Source organism: Oncorhynchus tshawytscha, linkage group LG32, assembly GCF_018296145.1.
Source record: "Oncorhynchus tshawytscha isolate Ot180627B linkage group LG32, Otsh_v2.0, whole genome shotgun sequence".
Classification (NCBI taxonomy): Eukaryota; Metazoa; Chordata; class Actinopteri; order Salmoniformes; family Salmonidae; genus Oncorhynchus; species Oncorhynchus tshawytscha.
Window position 1 is genome coordinate 6,392,921 of NC_056460.1, and position 20,933 is coordinate 6,413,853.

Below are 20,933 nucleotides of genomic sequence, written 5' to 3' on the forward strand. Positions count from 1 at the left end.
GGGTGCCTTTTGAGGATCTGGCGACGAGCGGCTAATCTGCCTTTTCCATCGGTACTATTGGCCAACGTACAATCACTGGATAATAAAGTGGACAAACTACAAGCACGTATATCCTACCAACAGGACATTAAAAACAGATATCTTTGGTTCCACCGAGCCGTTGTTGAACGACGACATGAATAACATACAGCTGACGGGTTATACACTGTATCGGCAGGATAGAATAGCAGCCTCTGGTAAGACAAGGGGTGGCGGTCTACGTATATTTGTAAACAACAGCTGGTGCACAATATCTTAGGAAGTCTCAAGGTTTTGCTGAGGTAGAGTATCTCATGATAAGCTGTAGACCACACCATCTGCTAAGAGAGTTTTCATCTATATTCTTTGTAGCCCTCTATTTACTAAGACAGCACTCAATGGGCTGTATACGGCCATAATCAAACAGGAAAACGCTCATCCAGAGGTGGCGCTCCAGGTGGCTGGGGACTTTAATGCAGGGAAACTTAAATCCGTTCTACCTCATTTCTACCAGCATGTCACATGTGCAACCAGAGGAAAAACAACTCGAGGCCACCTTTACTCCACACACAGATGCGTATAAAGCTCTCCCTCGTCCTCCATTTGGAAAATCTGACCATAATTCTATCCTGATTCCTGCTTACAAGCATACATTTATGCAGAAAGCACCAGTGACTCGATCAATGGTCAGATGAAGCAGATGAAAAGCTACAGGACTGTTTTGCTAGCACAGACTGGAATATGTTCTGGGATTCTTCCAATGGCATTGAGGAATACACCACATCAGTCACTGGCTTCATCAATAAATGCATCGATGACGTCGTCCCCACAGTGACTGTACGTACATACCCCAACCAGAAGCCATAGATTACAGACGACATCAGCACTGAGCTAAAGGGTAGAGCTGCCACTTTCAAGGGGCGGGCCTCTAACCCAAAAGCTTATAAGAAATCCCGCTATGTCCTCAGACGAGCCATCAAAACAGGCAAAGCATCAATACAGGACTAAGATCGAATTGTACAACACTGGCTCCAACACTCTTCGGATGTGGCAGGGCTTGCAAACTATTACAGACTACAAAGGGAAGCACAGCCAAGAGCTGCCCAGTGACACGAGCCTACCAGATGAGCAAAATTAATTCTATGCTCGCTTCGAGGCAAGTAACACTGAAACATGGATGAGAGCATCAGCTGTTCCGGACAACTGTGTGATTACGCTCTCCGCAGCTGATGTAAGTAAGACCTTTAAACAGATCAACATTCATAAGGTAGCAGGGCCAGACAGATTACCAGGACGTGTACACCGAGCATGCGCTGAAAAACTGGCAAGTGTCTTCACTGACATTTTCAACCTCTCCCTGTCTAAGTCCGTAATAGCAACATGTTTCAAGCAGACCATAGTCCCTGTCCCCAAGAACACTAAGGTAACCTGCCTAAATGACTACCGATCCGTAGCACTCACATTTGTAGCTCTGAAGTGCTTTGAAAGGCTGGTCATGGCCATTATCGCAGAAACCCTAAAACCACTCCAATTTGCATACCGCCCCAACAGATGACACAATCTCTATTGCACTCCACACTGCCCTTTCACACCTGGATAAAAGGAACACCTATGTGAGAATGCTATTCTTCGACTACAGCTCAGCATTCAACACCATAGTGCCCTCAAAGCTCATCACTAAGTTAACGACCCTGGCACTAAACGCATCTCTCTGCAACTGGATCCTGAACTTCCTGACGGGCCGCCCCCAGGTGGTAAGGGTACACATCCACCACGCTGATCCTCAACACGAGGGCCCCTCAGGGGTGCGTTCTCAGTCCCCTCCTGTACTCCCTGTTCACTCATGACTGCACAGCCAGGCACGACTCAAGCACCATAATTAAGTTTGCTGAAGACACAACAGTGTTAGGCCTGATCAACGACAAGACAGCCTATAGGGAGGGGGTCAGAGACCTGGCCGTGTGGTGCCAGGACAACAACCTCTCCCTCAACATGATCAAGACAAAGGAGGACCGAGCACGCCCCCATTCTCATCGACGGGGCTGTAGAGGAGCAGGTTGAGAGCTTCAAGTTAGTTTGTTGGTGATGTGGACACCAAGGAACATGGTCCAAGCACTCTAAGACATTCATGAAGAGGGCATGACAAAACCTATTACCCCTCAGGAGACTGAAAAGATTTGGCATGGGTTCTCAGATCCTAAAGGCCCTAAAAATTGTCAAAGACTCCAACCACCCTAGTCATAAACTGTTCTCTCTGCTACGCACGGCAAATGGTACCGGAGCGCCAAGTCTAGGTCCAAGAGGCTTCTAAACAGCTTCTACCACCAAGCCATAAGACTCCTGAACATCTAATAAAATGACTTCCCAGACTATTTGCATTGCCGCCCCCCCTTTTACACTGCTGCTACTCTCTTATTATCTATGCATAGTAACATTAATAACTCTGCCTACATGTACATATTATCCCAATTACCTAACCGGTTTCCCTGCACTCTTGACTCTGTACCGGTACCCACTGTATATATATAGCCGTTGTAACTTTCATTTAACATTTTTGTAGGTCTTTTTCTTAAAACTGCATTGTTGGTTAAGTAAGCAAGCATGTCACTGTAAGGTTGTATTCGGCGCATGTGACAAATACGAATGTATTTGATTTGAAATGTACAGTATGTAGGCCTACTTGCCCATATCTTGGAAGTGTCAAGTCAAGTTCAATGGATGCATCAAAATCATTACACAGTGTATAAAACCACTGTCTGTTGACCGAATACTGGCCCATTTGATTAGCCGCTCGTGCAGTGAGCTAGCACAAAAATCTGCATAGACACATCTGCTCTCCACAGTCCAAATAGACCCACTGTACAATACCCACTGTACAAAGCTATGCAAAGGACCAAACCATTGAGATAGGGGTCAAACCTATTCTAGGACTGGGCTTATGGCACATGTTAGTTAGTACTAACAGTGAAATGAAAGTGAGATGTGTGAACTCACCTTCAACGTTTTTGCTTCGATCTTCTGCCCAGCAAACATGGACTTCTCGTCAAAGTGCATTGGGAAAGCTCTGGGAGACGAGAACAGGCAGTTATTTCGAAGCCGACAATATCCCCTCTAATTCACAATCAAAACCGACCACTTGAACTGAAACTCATGGTCTCATTGAAGCCCTAGAGTTCAGTAGCGCGAATGATCCTTAAGACCTCAATTGGTATTGTGGCCTGGTTGGTCTAGCTGTAATGCTCTACAGTGTTGGCATAGGTTTGAATCTAGCCTACTGCCTTTTGACACAACCTCTCTCTATTGTTCTTCACTGTCACCCTCTTCTCTCACTATCTCTTCTATAAATAGAAGAGAAAAAATAAAAAGAATGTACTAACTTGGTCTCGTTGAAGAACTGCAGCAGTAACTCTTTGGAGGCTTGGTCCTCTTGACGGTCGCCCGTGTACAGGTTGACGAAGGCTCGATCGAAGTAGGGCGCCACCTTGGAGAGGGCACGCAGCTCGATCAGGTAGAGAAAGTAGAGGTTCTTAAGGCGCCGCGTGCCCTCGCCCTTGGTCTCGGCCGGGTCGAAGCGCTGGCGGAACTCCTGCACATTGGGGCCCCACAGGGACTTGCCCCAGCCCTCTGACGAGAACAGAGAGAGTGAATAGTGAGGGTGACATAGATGTTGGCACGACTGATGACGTTGGGGTGAAAAACTGGGACCACTGATTTAGAAACCTTTATGAATTGATGTAACGAAGAAGTAAACACACATTGAATCAGTTATAGAATGATAAAACAGACCCGTATGAAAGTATTCCAATACAAGAACACTTACAAAAGTAGAGTAAATATATAGAAAACGCTCAATTGGTTTTACACAAACACCAATACTCCACACACATTACTACACCCACCACCCAAATTGACATGGTTCGTCATCCAAATTGTCATGACCCGAGGGGCTTCTTCTATTCTAAGAATTATAATTTTATGACCATATAATGCTGGTGACTGTTTTGACATCTATAGAGGAAGTGGTTTGTTTTTCCTACCGGCCAATAGATACTCTGCACACAGGTGGATGTTTATGCTGCTGTGGAGACCAGATATGAGCCGGTAGAACACCCTCTTCTCCAAACACAGACCTAGAGGGGAGGAAGGGTTGAAAAAGAGAGCGAGAAAGAGTATGTAGACGGGTGATGGGAAGAGAGGAGGGAGGGAGAGGGTGAGAGAAAGAGAGGAGAAAACAAGAAAGCTTGAGATACGCACAAACGCACACCCCTAGTTCAGAAATAGTCTGCCATCACTGTGTATGTGTGTGTCGTCGACTCAACACATTTGAGTGACTAGAGTCCCCTCTCTTGGTCCAGTAAGTGTGTCTGCACGTCACGGGACATTCACAACAAAGGCTTATTTCATAGTCTTCTCTATACTAGAGCCAAGGAATGAAACTGTGTATGGTTTCTTTGTAGCCCACCCAAAGAGGTTTCCACCACTATTGTGTGCGTGAACAAAAACACATGAATGAAGGCATACAAAGAGGGTGCTTTTTTTGGGCATCCTTTTCCCTATATAGTGCACTACTTTTGACCAGAGTCCCCCAAATGTAGTGCAGCACTACATAGAGAATAGGGTGCCATTTGGAACGCACAGGACACAACCTGAGAGATGTTGAAAACCCATTATACAAGAAAAAAAAGTTGGCGAGAGTCTCGGCTGAATTGGTTTAGATGCGAGTGGCTGTTCTGAGTGGTGTGGTTAAGGGGCATTCGACGATGACATGTAACATTCAAGTGATTCTGTAATGGACTAAATAACAAATAACAAAAATAACCCCATTCTAGTGGAATTCATTTAGAAGTTTCTACTGTGGCGTCCCATACAGGGAAATTTCTATAAAGTGTAACAGTGCTGAACAAAGATGTGCCACTGCTTCATTCCAAAATATATTGTGTGTTTAAAGTGAAAATAATGCTAATTTGAAGAGATTTTAAACAAATTATTTGATGAAATAAAAAAATAAAAAAGTTACCTTCCAGCCAGTTGTAAAAGCCTTCGCCTGCACGGATACAAGACGACAACAGGCCTTGTCAGTTTGCATTCATGAAAGCATATTATAAATAGCACAATTCAATATACATAGATTCCAACTTACCATCATCATCTCCTCCTATGGGAATGAAAAAAACACAAAAGGGAGAGGAGGACAAAGGCATGTTACACAGGCACTGTAGGCTATTAATATTACACATGCATGAGGACGCGCATGCATGCACGCACACAAACCCACCCTGACTTCTGGAGGGGAACACTGTACAGTATTTACTTAGAAATAACTCAAGTAACACTACAAGGAAAACATGAACAAAAGCCATGCTATCATTATTACCATCAATGATCTATTACCAGCAGGTAAGCTGATAGAGAGGACATGATCTATTACACAGAAGCTGAATATGCACACACACATCTCTGGAAATTATTCTGGAAAACTAGCAATAAATAACCATTTATATAGTTCATAATTAATATATTGGTTATTAACAATATAACAACTATTATTATAACCTAATAGTGAAATGAAAGCATGTGAATACACAGGGCAAACGTAAAACAAAACTAGATGTTGGCTTCAGATTGTAAAACACAGGCCACCCTGAGAAGAAAAATGGAGACAAGACAATCCATGATGGTGAAGGCCGTAAGCTAGAAGAGCATCCCTTACCTCTGGGCGGAACCAGTGGGTTAAGGGGCCGGTACACTGATCTGGGCCTGCAAACCACAATGGACAATCAGACACTATACTCTATGGATTTATCAAAATGACATACAGTCAGGTCCATAATTATTGGCACACTTGGTTCGATCCCGGGCTGTATCACAACCGGCCGTGATCGGGAGTCCCATAGGGCGGTGCACAATTGGCCCAGCAACGTCCTGGTTAGGGTTTTGCCAGTGTAGGCAGTCGTTGTGAATACGAATTTGTTCTTACAAGCAAAAATGAGCAAAAACAACACTATAAAATTACATAAATACTGAGCTATATTCTTTGTTTAAAAAAAAGGGAAATTATATTATTTTATACTAACACAGTGGATGATTGGCATGCCTGTTTTAATAGTATAGCACCCTCTCCTTGCAAGGATAACGGCACTGAACGTTTCTATAAAATGCTTTGAGATTGGAGAAAGCGTTGGGAGGGATCTTAGACCATTCCTCCATACAGAATCTTTAAAGATCATTCTCTTGCTCTTATGGACTGCCCCCTCTTCAATTCAAAGCACAGGATTTCATTGGGGTTCAAGTCTGGAGGCAAATGGCCATTGCAAAATGTTGATTCTGTGGTCAAGTAACCATTTCCTTGTAGATTTTGATTAGTGCTTGAGTTTATAGTCTTGCTGGAAAATCCCTCAAATGGATTTTCCAGCAAGACTATAAACCCAACCAGGTTTTTTGGCACAAATGTCAGAGTAAAGTTGGTAAAGTTCATGATGCCGTTGACCTTAAAAAGGGTATCAGGACCAGTGGAAGCAAAACAGCCCCATAACATCAACAATACACCACCAAATTTTACCATAGGTATGAGGTACTTTATTACATATGCTTCCCTTTTGTGATGCCAAACACCCAGCACTGGGGTGCGTGGCCAAAGAGCTATATTTTCATGTCATCTGACCATAGCTCCGCCTAGAGTTCAATAAACGACATTGTGACTTGGATTGGAACCGGTGCTATGGTCAAATGACATAAAAATATAGCTCTTTGGCCACACACACCAGTGGTGGTTTTGGAAAACAGAAGCATGTGCAGAAAAGTACCTTGTACCTGCAGTAAAATGTGGTGGTGGATCTTTGATGAACACATGCCAATAATTATGGACCTGACTGTACATCAGACCATCGAAGAGAGGGAAGAAGCTGAAATATGTCAGCTAGCTACAGATTAGGGTACATGTCGCTTATGTGGTGTGTGTGATTGGGCTGTGCACGAGTAGGCATGGGAGAGATTTAGTTCATCTCTGTGTAAAACTGCATTCAGGGGCACGTTTAAAAAAATATATTTTTATTTTTTACCTTTTATTTAACTAGGCAAGTCAGTTAAGAACAAATTCTTATTTTCAATGATGGCCTAGGAACAGTGGGTTAACTGCCTGTTCAGGGGCAGAACAACAGATTTGCACCTTGTCAGCTCGGGGATTTGAACTTGCAACCTTTCGGTTACTAGTCCAATGCTCTAACCACTAGGCTACCCTGCCGCCCCAAGGCTACGTTCTGTCCCCGAACAAGGCAGTTAACCCACTGTTCCTAGGCCGTCATTAAAAAATAAGAATTTGTTCTTAACGGACTTTCCTAGTTAAATAAAGGTCAAATTTAAAAAAATGTACAAAAATGGATTTTGTGTGTGTCTCACTTGAAGCAGTTCTCCTCGTAGATGCTGTTCCACACTCTCCAGGCTGAGGGGCCCTTGTAGCCAGTGTAGCGCTCCGGGTTTAGGAGCAGGTCCACATAGTCTGCATCTGGTGACGTCTCATCTGACAGAATGTGTGAGAATGAATGAGAGAACATTGGGATGAATGGATAGATGAATCCCTTTCACTATTGCGATACACCTTATCAAATGTATCTTGTCAATGTTAAAAGGGGTATTTGTTAAAGGGGAATTTCACACATTTGCACACACTGTATACAGATTTTCTATTGTGTTATTGACTGTACGTTTGTTTATCCCACGTGTAACTCTGTGCTTTATCTTGGCCAGGTCGCAGTTCTAAATGAGAACTTGTTCTCAACTGGCCTACCTGGTTAAATAAAGGTGATTTAAAAAAAAATATGTATATATATATAAAAGTTTGTCAGATGTTTTCACACCTCGAAAGTGACTGTCAAAGACCAAAATGCATTACTGCCCTGCGACACTACATGCACATTATTTGCAGACCTTGAGAAGCTTCTGTTATGTAAGAAGCGTGGCTTCACGAGAGTCTCGCGTTGGTGAACGTATAATCTCAGACACTCAGAAATAAAATATTTTGCAATTCCACAGACAATTGAGTCAGATGCTCGATGATGTTCTGGGGGGAGACGTGTTAGAAGATATTCTAATGACACTAGCAAAGTCTCCACCTCTCTAAAGCGTATAATTAAGCGTATAATTAAATAATTGAGCGTATAATTAAGCTCTGGTTAAAGTTTCAAGATTCGTCGCGTAGCCAGAGAACAATTTATAAAAGTGGTTCTTGCACACTGGACTAAAGTTCCACTTCCAGTGTAGCAGGTAAAAACGTACTGTTTCTGCAACACCCCACTCTAGCACCAATGCTAGAAGAAATACACCAGCCTCAATCCCATATGAATGTAAAAGATAGGCACCGTCTAAAAAGAGCATTGAAGTGGAAGAACAGTGGGCCTTTACCATCCAGCTCACAGAAGTGGTCCTGTGCGTCATCATGCCGGGCCCAGTCCTCAAAGGCCTCTTTACTATAGTTACTATAGGAGAGAGGAGGAGCAAAAGTAATACAGCAACCAAAAGCATCGGACAATGCTTTCATTCATCTGAAATAACCACTATATTTTGGAGTGTTGGTTTAGTGGTTTCTTATCAAAGCTGATGCCCATGTATGTATGAGGCCTTTTAGGGAAGTAGCATGCGTGTGCTCTTACCTCAGGGTGCTGTTAATTGCCCCCAGGTCTTGGGCTTGTTCACAATCTACTATGTCTGTGTTGGCGTTGGCCACCTGGGAATACTGGCCACAAGGATAGAAAAAGAAAAGAGCATTAGCTAGATAAAATAAGCTAACTTTAAAGTAAAAATGGGTAGCCTAAGAAAAATGCTCCATCTGGGTAGTTCAATTTGATTTCAATCACTTTTTGATGGCACCCCTTGTGATTTGAACAAAACTTTCCATACATATTTGCCCATGGTTACTTTTTGGACCTGAATGCCAAAACAGATAAAGGTGCTCAAAGTTGAACCATTTCACATGCTCTCACTACTGGTGTCCCCAAGGGCTCAGTTCTAGGCCCGCTCCTCTTTTCTCTCTATACACCAAGTCACTCGGCTCTATCATATCCTCTTATGGTCTCCCCTATCATTGCTATGCAGATAACACACAACTACTTTTCTCATTCCTCCCTTCTGACACCCAGGTGGCGACACACATCTCTGCCAACCTGGCATATTTTGGATATCAGTTTGGATGTTAGCCCACCCCCTCAAGCTCGACAAGACAGAGCTGCGCATCCTCCCGGGGAAGGCCTGACCGCTCCAAGACTACTCAATCACGGTCTACAATGGCACCCCAATGGTAGAACCAGCTTCCCCCGGATGCTAGGAGAGCAGAATCTCTGCCCATCTTCCATCTGAAACCATACCTTTTCAAACAGTATCAGAAATAAGACATCGCAGTCTTACCCCCCCACTTGTCTTTTCCTACTAGCACCGACTTTGCTGTGAAAGTCTAAGGAAATGTACTTACTACGACTGTGATGTGGTTGTCTCAACTAGCTATCTTAAAGATGAATGCAATAACTGTAAGTTGCTCTGGACAAGAGTGTCCGCTAAATTACTAAAATGTTTGAAAAATGTAATGTGGAAATAAAATAAATTGAATATATAGGCTTGGGCGGTATACCATATATACCGACGTACTTGGAAAAATCCACGGGATGGTTTTTCAATGCCTTAAAAAAAAAAAAAATCTTTATACATTTGAATATTTGTAGCTACTTTAAGTAAATACCTGCGGTCAACTTGTGCAATACGTTAGGAGATAAAGAACATTGCGTTCTTCATTTCACCTTATTATTTAGCTTACAGTAGTCCCCAGTCACGTGGTGTTTGTTTACAAGCACACAAAGAGAGCCTTGTGAGTCCCTCACTGTCATGCAGCATGCGCCTGGTGATCTAATTACAGTATGGAATTCACAACTAAATGTTTGCCAGCTAGATATCTTTTAATTATTAAGTTAAGTGTGCTAAATGCTCTGCAGTTCTGCATTTGGTTTGCTAATTTAGTAGCTAGTTAGCTCTCTAGCAAAGTGGTTAGCTTCTTCCAAAATCAAGCATTTGCATGGTAACAGCAGAGAATACCCTTCTGGATCAAGGGACTTGATGGCTAATATTAGTTTTGTGCATGCAACCAGGTGCTCAACTGTCACTGTTTCATCATTGCAATGTTATACAAAAAGCGGCGACAGTGTGCTGACGCCTCCCAGCTGTCAGGTAGGCTGTTTGAAGTGTTCAGCCGGCTAGATTTAGGACCCAGCGGACACCAAAGAGTAGGCTGAGTTCTTTCACTGAGTTTTAAAAGCAAGCGGAGCAGAAATTGGCTACTCTTTAGTTGACTGATGTAGCTGGCAAGGTAACTGCTGTTGAATTTAACAGAAAAAAACTAGTGTTTATTCACAGTAGTGAGCTAGTGTTGTAATTGACATGTACAGTAACATTAGCTAATATTTCATTCCCTCTCGACTGAGGTGAATGAATAAGCTACGCTAGCTAGTAGTACCTACCACAGCCAGGTCCGCTCTAGCCTCTAGTTATCCGTCAGATAGTAATAATGGCTACCTCATATCCCTATCTAACAGCTGTTGTTTGTATGGAAAGGTTTTGTAGCCTTTGTTTTGTCCCGTTTCAGAAGTAAATTAACTTGGCTGGGTTTCACCAGTTAATGTACCGTTAGAGAGAGAACTGGCAAAAAGTTGGCTAACGTTAGCTATTCTTCTTCTCATTCACACTAGACCTGAATCAAACAATGAAACCACTGCCATCCAGGACCTCTATACCAGGCGGTGTCAGAGGAAGGCCCTAAAAATTGTCAAAGACTCCAGCCACCCAATCCATAGACTGTTCTCTCTGCTACTGCACGGCAAGCGGTACCGGAGCGCCAACTACAGATCCAAGAGGTTTCTAAACCCCTTCTACCCCCAAGTCATTAGACTCCTGAACATCTAATCAAATGCCTACCCAGACAATATGGATTGCCCCCACCCTCTTTTACACTGCTGTTACTATTCTGTTATTATCTATGCATAGTCACTTTAATAACTCTACCTACATGTACATATTACCTCGACCAACCGGTGCCCCCGCACGGTACCCCCTGTATATAGCCTTGATATTGTTATTTTAGTGCTGCTTTTAATTTAATTTCTTTTTCTTATTTTTTTGTGGGTATTTTTTTAAACTGCATGTTTGGTTAAGGGCTTGTAAATAATTTCACTGTAAGGTGAAATACCTGTTGTATTTGGCACATGTGACAAATAAAATGTGATATTGTATTACTGGGCTATATCAGCCAATATGCTAGATGTAGTTTGAGGAAAGCAGAGTTGGAGAGACTTGCACTCTCTCTTTTAGGAGTGGGAAGATTTTCAGATGGAGAAATATGGGTGATCAATATTTAGGCCTATTTCTACGCAATGTAGAAAACTATAGCCTAACCATAGGCTTGTTTAGGAAGTACATTTGCTTGGAAAGATAACTGCCTGTATTTTTCCGCCCATGTATAGGCTATAGCCTACTCTATTTAATTGAGACCACACGCACACCTGATCTCGCAGGTATGACTAATGAACTGGAAGCAACAAGAATGATGACAGCGACACTTGCTATGCTTTGCATAAGCCTATATGATATAGCCTACCTTTTAGGAGGATGATTTGCCGGCAGAGACAAAGAAATGGGTAACCAATACATATTGAAAATGAAAAGGCGCAACGCTCCCTCACTCACTCACTATAGTAGCCTAACCTACGCGCGCGTGGTGCCTTTTCTTTTCAATGATGATTACATTTTTTGGATTGCATTTCGACTTACGTTGGTTGAGCGCCCTCCACTTCTTTCCATTATCAATATTTATTTACAGAAACTGTAGTAAACCACCGTCTAATCAGATTGAAGTTAATTTTACATTCAAGTTAACTCCGCCCACATAGGAAGCCTACTCTATTTCAATTAGACCACACTTACTAGGCGCACTTGAACTCTCATTCCCAACTAGCAGAGGTAGGCTACTGAAGTTGAAGCAGTGAATTCTGGGTGTGTGAATAATAATAATACAAAAACATAGTTTTAATGCAATAGCCTACCTAACACATACAAAGCAGAAAGAGGACCGTTTTCAAATTATCTGTGGGACCACAAAAATATTTTCATCTTTCTGACCACCCCCTCCAGATCGAGCCGCAATGATGTCTGTTGGGACCCGCAGGCAGCCCTCTAGTGCAGTCAGTACACAACACTATGCTCATCATGTCTTAGCAGGATCAGATGGTGACAGGGGCCCCAGCAGGGTCAGACTAGGGCTGTTGAAGTGACCGTATTACTGCCACACTGGCGGTCACGAGTCATGAAGGCAGTCAAATTCCACATGACCGTTTAGCCACTGTAATTAGGCTTCTCCAAGCTCTGATGCTGCTGCTGGTCATTAGTAGCCTACCAAACTTGCTAACTGCCTGGTACTCAGGCACTCTACTGTAACTCTAAACCACTCTGACATCAAGGCAAATGTATTTAAAAATCTAATCAAACACTTCATTCCACAAGCTCATGTTACGTAACATTTTTATAGGCTTTGCAATTGTGGAAGAAAACACAGTGCCGCTAATAATTTAAAAAAGGAGGATCCCATCCTAATATTAAGCACATTGCTTATATTTACAACAGGAGAATAGCCTACCTGGCTGACATGAAAATAAACCACGGAGAAAAGCGTCCTCCATTCACTATTTAAGTGCATAGATGACATGTATTTTTTCCCACTGCCCCGGTTTCGAAACAGGTGCATGATAATGGTCCATTCTAAATCAAAACAAATGTCACACATATATTATTTTGCATATGTAAGACCAGATTAAATCAAGAAAAGTATGATGGGACACAATACTAGCCTATCACTTGTGAATGATGCCCAGCATAAGAAACTGGCTTCTTTTTTACAACTTTTTCTAAACATAGGCCTATGGGCTAGGCTACATGAGACTGTTTTAATAAGGTTTGTATCACAACTAAAGTGGCCAAATAACTTCTTAAAATTAAGCACATTCATCTGCTTTACAAGGGGCGTAAGCCTAACTGCCTAACACCATAAAAATAAGCAGCGCATGAGTTTCAAGTTTGGGGAAGATCATTTTCACCATAAAAATGCACCTTTATAATACAAGCTTAATTGCATTACATGCATAAATCGCATTTGTGGTCACTTTCGATAACGGTGTTTTCCGCTAATGGAACATTCATGCTTATAGCCTACTACCATGTGCGCATTGCTGCGCCTATAATGTGAAGAAACAGCATAATAGTTTATCAACATTTTGAGCTAAATGTGTTGTTGCGTCAGCCACATTGCATAAAAAGGTGTTTTGATGCTAGTGGTTGTATTAATCTGTGATCGGTCGCATCCCACAACTGTCCCAGACTATGTATGGAATATTTATTCCTGGAATAGAATAGGTCAACTTTTGTACTATGGGGGACAGTAGATTGCCATAGGATAGTGCTTTTGCTGTTCGTTAGGCCTACTCATCTTGTTGGCTGAAAGTAAATGTGGATTATTTTTCCCAATATGCACCTCGGAATTGGATAAAGACAAGCATATGCGTCTCCGATGTGTCCATCTTCATTTGTTGCCTGTGAGAAAGACCTGATCGCGTGACGGAGAGCCAAGTGAGTGAGAGGGCTTCCATTGCGCAGCACACTCAGTGACAAGGGCACAAAGCAGCACTCCGGGCCACAAAAGGCATAGATTAAGTTAGGGTGCATTACGGCACAGCCGTGAAATTCGAGACATTATCAAGTGGGTGTCAAATTGGGAATGAGAGACTATTGGAGTGTGTACAGCCTACGCAAAAAACAAGGCAGAGTTCATGCATGTCAAGCTACTTTTTTCCAATCATCATTAGAATCCAATGTATTAAAAATCGAAACATATAGCCCAACGTTTGTAGAACAACTAAAGTTATTAATGTAACTCTAAATTAAGCATATAGGAGTACCTATTTCTTTGTTAACCGCTCAACACAAATAGCTGCATGTGCGCACTCTCTCAAATCATTTGAAGACAATATTTATATTTTTATTTAGCTTTGTTCAATTGTATTCTTCATACTGTAAAATAATGCTAAATTAACTAGTGTAGCCCACAGCCATTTGGCATAGCCATATCAGGACCTGACAGAAGGACAACTCAGAGTAAGCTATTCTCTTCATATCATGCTTCTTCAGACCTGTCCAAAATAAATAATGGATTTATTGTGAAGATGTAGGCTATATTACATGGATTTATTAGAAGCCAGGAGATGCTAAATGTGTATTTGTTAATTAACAGTCAATTACCATGTGACCTACAGATATTTGCTTGGCAATCACCGGCGACAAAATTTCAAGCTTGCCACAGCCCTAGGTCAGACATGTCTACGGAGCTCAGGTGAATTTTACAGTATATTAACAATATCAGTGAATGATACAAAGTTAAATATTGAATTGATGGGTAGACCTACAGTAGCTACAGGACAGCAGCTTAAGTTTAGGGTTACAGTCTGGGATCTGGGAATAATGGTAATTTCAATTATTCAACCATTGATTATATTCTTGGATAATATAATGCATGAATGGACACCAAGGTAATTCTATGTAATGCCTCATTTTAAGAGGATCAGATGGTGACAGGGGTATCAGCAGGGTCAGGCAGCCAGGGAAGACCAGTCTGTGATGGAGGTGAGGTGCATTTTTGCAGTTGCAACACTTTATTCTCTCTGTGCAGCAAACACTGGACCAGCCAGATGCTATATTAAGGCAGTCTGACAAACGTCCAAAGTTGATTTCACACTGTATCAAGGCTTTTTCCCGATGACACAAAACATCTAAAACAAAAATGTGAGGAAGACCTAGTAGAAGCTATTGATGATGATGAATGGATACAGATATGTTTGAATGCCCAGTCATGTTCATACCATCTCAGACATCAATTACTGCAGTTTAAGGCCATTCACAGAACGTACTATATGCCAGTGAAACTGAATTACATGCACTCGGAAATGTCATTCCTCTGCTGGACGTGTACAACACAAAAGGAGACATATTTGCATATGTTATGGTATTTTACTTAACTGACATGTTTGTTAAATAAAGTTAAATAAAAGGTTAAGAACAAATTATTACTTAAGATGACGACCTACACCGGCCAAATCCGGATGACGCTGCACCGCCCTATGGGACTCCCAAGCATTTGTAGCGGCAAAGAAATGTATTGCCATTAATTGGGAGGTTAGTTATCCTACCACAATGGCAAGTTACAGTGCATTTGGAAAGTATTCTAACGGCTTGACTTTTTCCACATTTTGTTAAATTACAGCCTTATTCTGAAAGGGATTAAATATTATTTTTCCTCATCAATCTACACACAATCCACAGGAACGACAAAGTGAAAAAAGTTTGGGACATTTTTGCTAATTTATTAAAAATAACAAATACCGTATTTACATAAGTATTCAGACCCTTGCTATGAGATTCGAAATTGAGCTCAGGTGCATCCTGTTTCCATGAATCATCCTTGAGATGTTTCTACAATTTGATTGGATTCCACCTATGGTAAATTCAATTGATTGGACATGATTTGGAAAGGCACACCTGTCTATATAAGGTCCAACAGGTGACACTGCATGTCAGAGCAGAAACCAAGCCATGAGGTCGGAGGAATTGTCTGTAGAGCTCCGAGACAGGATTGTGTCAGAGCACAGATCTGGGGAAGGGTACCAAAAAATGTCTGCAGCATTGAAGGTCCCCATGAACACAGTGGCCTCATCATTCTTAAATGGAAGTTTGGAACTACCAAGACTCTTCCTAGAGCTGGCCACCTGGTCAAACTGAGCAATCAGGGGAGAAAGGCCTTGGTCAGGGAGGTGACCAAGAACCCGATGGTCACTCTGACAGAGCTCCAGAGTTCCTCTGTGGAGATGGGAGAACCTTCCAGAAGGACAACCATCTCTGCAGCAATCCACCAATCAGGCCTTCATGGTAGAGTGGCCAGATGGAAGCCACTCCTCAGTAAAAAGGCACATGACAGCCCGCTTGGAGTTTGCCAAAAGGCAACTAAAGGACTCTCTCATGAGAAACTAGATTCTCTGGTCTGATGAAACCAAGATGGCCTGAATGCCAAGCATCACATCTGGAAGAAACCTGGCACCATCCCTAAGGTGAAAGTAGAGCGAGATCCTTGATGAAAACCTGCTCCAGAGCGCTCAGGACCACAGACTGGGGGCAAACTGGACAACAACCCTAAGCACACAGCCACAATGCAGGAGTGGCTTCGGGACAAGTCTCAGAGATTCCTTAAGTGGCCCAGCCAGAGCCTGGACTTGAACCCGATTGAACATCTCTGGAGACCTGAAAATAGCTGCGCAGCGACGCACCCCATCCAACCTGACAGAGCTTGAGAAGATCTGCAGAGAAGAATGGGAGAAACTGCCCAAATACAACATCATACACAAGAAGACTCGAGGCTGTAATCGCTGCCAAAGATGCTTCAACAAAGTACTGAGTAAAGGGTCTGAATACTTACGTAAAAAGTGATTGTTTTTTTTATTTTTAATACATTAGCAAACGTTTCTAAAAACCTGTTTTTGCTTTGTCATTAAGGGGTACTGTGTGTAGATTGATGAAGAAAAAAAACAATAATCAATTTTAGAATACGCCTGTAACGCAACAAAATCAAGGGGTCTGAATATTTTCCAAATGCAATGTATGTATCGGATTTGATTTATCATACGATTAGGAGTATATTGGGCAACTCTCATAAGGTCTAGATGCCTTATAGGGATGACAGTACGACAAAGGAGTCTGTATTGAAAACATGCCCACGTCAAGGGATATACCTATTTAGGCAATCCCTAGCTGCTGGGCTGCTCAGTCCTGCTCAGCCTAACACAAACAAACCCAATAATTAATGTTTCACTAAGATCCTAAAGCTGAGAGGGGTGTGTTGGGTTGGGGAGCTGCAGGATGTTGAACCCCTAGGGACAAGACGGGGCAACCCAGCTATATTGTGCACAAGTAAAAAGAGCTCTACAGTAGGGGGGTTCCCCAAAAAAACTTTCCCTTTGGAATTAAAATAAGGTGTGAAATGGGAAGGAAATTGTGTTGGGAGAGAGATGAGTTATAGACTAGACTGGTGGGGGTCGGGCATGCAGGCGGCCAGGGCTGGCTGGTCGGTCTGATAGGATGTCTAATATAGAAATCAAAAGTCTGTTTTTTCAAGTTGTCCATATGTTAGGTGCAACACAATATTTATTGTTGAATTACATCTGATCTAGTTCAGTCTTACTAATCACTTAAACATATTTAATAATGATCTCTTACCTAGCTTGATGACTGTGGGCATTTTTGCTTACTTTTTGTTCTAAATAGAGACGGCATATTGAATTGTGTACACGGAAATGAGCTTTAGGTTGTATACCCCCACTTCTAAAACTAAAGTGGCAACCCTGCATGCAACAAACTGTGAGTAGCGTTTGAGTTACTTGTATAGTTTAGGTCAGAAAAAATTTACAAAATGTTTGCAATGCGCTTGTTATTATTTTGTTAGCATTCTCCATGAGGATCCCTTAGTACTTGTTAGCATACTGGCAAGTGACGGTTTTTGGCCTTTGAATAGTATTACTTTTTAAATAAATACCTGCAGTCAACTTGTCCACTACGTAATAGATAAAGAAAATCGCGTTCATAATTTCGCCCGTTAGATAATATTTCATCATTATGAAGCTTACCGGTACTAGTTTCCCAAAACAGCGGTTTGAGCCAGTCACGTGTGTTTGTTTACAAAGAAGCACAACTAACAAAACGCGTGAGTCACTGCTGCTGCGCAACTTAAGTGCGGTGATCAAGTTACACTTGTAAATTTACTACTAATGTTTGCCAGCTATATATCCTATAACTATTACCTTAACTATCTATAATGTGCCAAATAAATTCTATCCAGCTGGGTTTTTGCTAACTTGTTCATTTTGATAACTTGCTAATGTTAGCTTGCTTCAAGCTTCTTGGTAAGAGCAGCAGAGACAATCCCCTCCTGTATTAAGAATCCCGGCTGCCTAATTTTTGTTTTGTGCGTGCTGCAAACTGTGTTTTGAGATACTTGCATAACTTTATGAGCTGGGTTGTCTGTCCTAGTAGTAAATGTTTTCATGCGTTCATTAGCATTTACCTAGCATCCACTATAATAATTCCATAGTACTTGCTAGCATTCTGGTAAGTGATGTTTTTTGGGCTTTTTTTGTACGTTTGAAGAAAAAAAATTCATAGCGCCCCTTATGTGCACTACCGGTAATACCGTATATCCCAGGATGGCACAAGCACGGTGTGAAGGTATGGAAATCTGGATACTGCTCAAACCCTAGTACATTAAAATTTAGTTGGTACATCATTTAAATGTTAATTGAATTTAAATGTATACTCTATTATCTATATTTCTATGATTTCAATAGGTTTCCAATAGAACATTGACAGTATAATTTAAAACAACTGATATTCTTATTTAAGTCTCTGATGTGTGGACCTCCAACCATCCTTGTGCTACCATTTATTTGAAAGTTGACATTTCAATTGTATTCCCATTTTAAATAATTTATCACCCAAAACATGACACTCAACCTGTATTCAAGAGCATGCTGTGGCGGGCACAACACAAACACCTCAGATTATGTAAAATCGGGTCTAAGATACAACATATAGGTTAAAATAAATGTATATATCTTTGTCAAGAAATTATACAATAGTTTGACAACCCTGTTTATAAGCGTTTAAATTATATCAAACTCAACCTTTTATCTTTTCCAGTGATGAAGACATGGATGTCTCATGGTAGGGTGGGGTATGCAACATGGGTCATCTTTGAGCACCATTATCTCCTAAATGTTTTGGCATTCAAGTCCAAAAAGCTACTTTCTGACCACTTCGACCATGGACAAATATGTATTCAAAGTTTTGTTAAAATCAAAAGGGATGCAGTCAAAAGGTGATTGAAATCAAATGGAACGACCCATCTTTGTTATCAATTAGGCTAGGCTAAATCCATCATACAGGGCTCCCTACTCTGTATACTTCAACTCGAGCTCTGCACACACTGTCTGCAATAGGATTAATCTTTTTAAATGGAAAGTCAGTCAAGAAAAAATACCGGAGGAGCTAAAAAAAATGGTTAAGCTAACGCCACATGCCACAAAGCATAAAAAGCTAAATAAACAACTCTGATGTGCAGTCAGCTAATGTTTCTTCATGACCTCACACACAAGCACCTGCTGTGCTTTGTCCTATGGCATGGCCACGTCGCCAACCACATAGCGTCTCTAGCCTTCAGCTGTGGGAGAGCATCACCACAGCGCTAACTGCGAATTTAATCTGCCTTTTGCCTAACACGTCTCCAGTAGCACACTTAGTGCTAACCCCTAACACTGGGGGTGATGTGGCAAAAATCCTCACGCAACAGACCACACAATAAAGGAAGCAGAGGCCTCGGGAGGTCAAGCCAGATGAGCTGTCTGGCTAAACGCTGTTGGTCGAAAATCTGTGGGATGTGGCTGATTTCATTAAAGTTGAAAAACAAACCTTGCCCTGCACATAATGTAGCCTATAGCCATGTAACTACCCCTAGCTCAACCGATGTGTCCAAACATAACCTTTTCCCACTAACTAAAGATACAGCAGGATTTGACCTTGACTGGCAATCAGTCCAGATATCCAACAAACACTTGTGAGTCATTACAAGACAAACATAAGGCACTATACCAGGGTTGTGTTCATTAGTGCACACTGTATCAAAACATTCTGTAGAAGAGAACAAAAACAAGCATTTGTAATTGGAGAAAAATCAGATAGTACCCACCTGTTTCACTCCTTTTCATGCCTACTGAACACGACCCAAGTGTTTGCCAACAATCATGTCCCTCGCTTACCCCCCCTCAACTATAATACATTCTTCCAACCATACATTTACACAGTATAATCTGTTTAACTTACTCCTTTGCCCTAATTCTTTTAAAACATAGTAAGTACACTCCTGTTTCTTGGCCATATTGCATGAAAATTGAGAGTGCATATGGTACATTCTCTTTCCTTTCATTTTAATGTGTTTGTAGAGTGTGTTTGTATTCATTACAGTTGAATGACTGTTGAGTGAATGCCATCTGTCTATCTGGGGAGAGAGCGGCTTACCCTATTGTAGTTTCCAGACTTTATTCCCACTGGAATCTTGCTCTGTAAACAAACACACACAAAGGGGACATCACTGTCAACAATGCAGAACGCAGGTCAGAGGCTAAGCTATAATTAACAGAAAACACAGATTAGAATACAAAGACTCGGGAAACACTATATTAACAATTGTAAATTAACCCACTAGGGTTAATTTGCCCATAGCCCTGGTCTCTTCTTGTAGGCCTAGATCTAAAAAAAAAAATAAAAAAAAATAGAATGATTAGCAATATTGCGTAGCAGTGCAGACTTTGTTTGTCATTCTCTCGTGTAAATTTTGTATTTTTCATCTTTTTGTATATATTTTAAATCTCTTCTTCCTTTTTAAAATTAAATATACCTTCCGGCAACCCGCCTCACCCAATGTGATACGGATCTGCTATTTTTAGACCTTATAGCTAGAACCTCCATCAGAAGCGGCCTTTACCTTTAGCACAGACACCAGCCGCTTTTAGCCTGGATAATACTTGCCAGCCTGCACAGCGTGTTATCAACCCTGAGCATATCGGATTGTTTTTCTCCACTAAAACACCGGATTCCTGCCTTAAGCCCTGGACCATTACTCCTGATCGTTGCAGCTAGCTAGCTGCCACCACCGCGTGGCCCAGCCCCAAAGCTAGCCTTGAGCCAGGTCCATCTCCAGGCCTGCTCAGTGGACCCTATGATCACTCGGCTACACAGCTGAT

General features: G+C 41.8%; 1 protein-coding gene across 2 annotated transcripts in view; it reads right to left on the reverse strand.

The window, feature by feature from the left end:
• LOC112230393 (ERO1-like protein beta) overlaps positions 1 to 20,933 on the reverse strand; it is a 34,093-nt gene that overhangs the window by 3,966 nt on the left and 9,194 nt on the right. For both annotated transcript variants that reach the window (XM_024396682.2, XM_024396683.2), the window contains exons 4-13: positions 20,209 to 20,250; positions 8,664 to 8,746; positions 8,416 to 8,489; positions 7,414 to 7,534; positions 5,729 to 5,775; positions 5,159 to 5,173; positions 5,036 to 5,062; positions 4,056 to 4,148; positions 3,396 to 3,642; positions 3,013 to 3,082 (exon numbers count right to left, since the gene is read on the reverse strand). In XM_024396682.2, the coding sequence (XP_024252450.1) occupies positions 3,013 to 3,082; positions 3,396 to 3,642; positions 4,056 to 4,148; positions 5,036 to 5,062; positions 5,159 to 5,173; positions 5,729 to 5,775; positions 7,414 to 7,534; positions 8,416 to 8,489; positions 8,664 to 8,746; positions 20,209 to 20,250 (819 nt within the window). The remainder of the gene's footprint in view (positions 1 to 3,012; positions 3,083 to 3,395; positions 3,643 to 4,055; positions 4,149 to 5,035; positions 5,063 to 5,158; positions 5,174 to 5,728; positions 5,776 to 7,413; positions 7,535 to 8,415; positions 8,490 to 8,663; positions 8,747 to 20,208; positions 20,251 to 20,933) is intronic.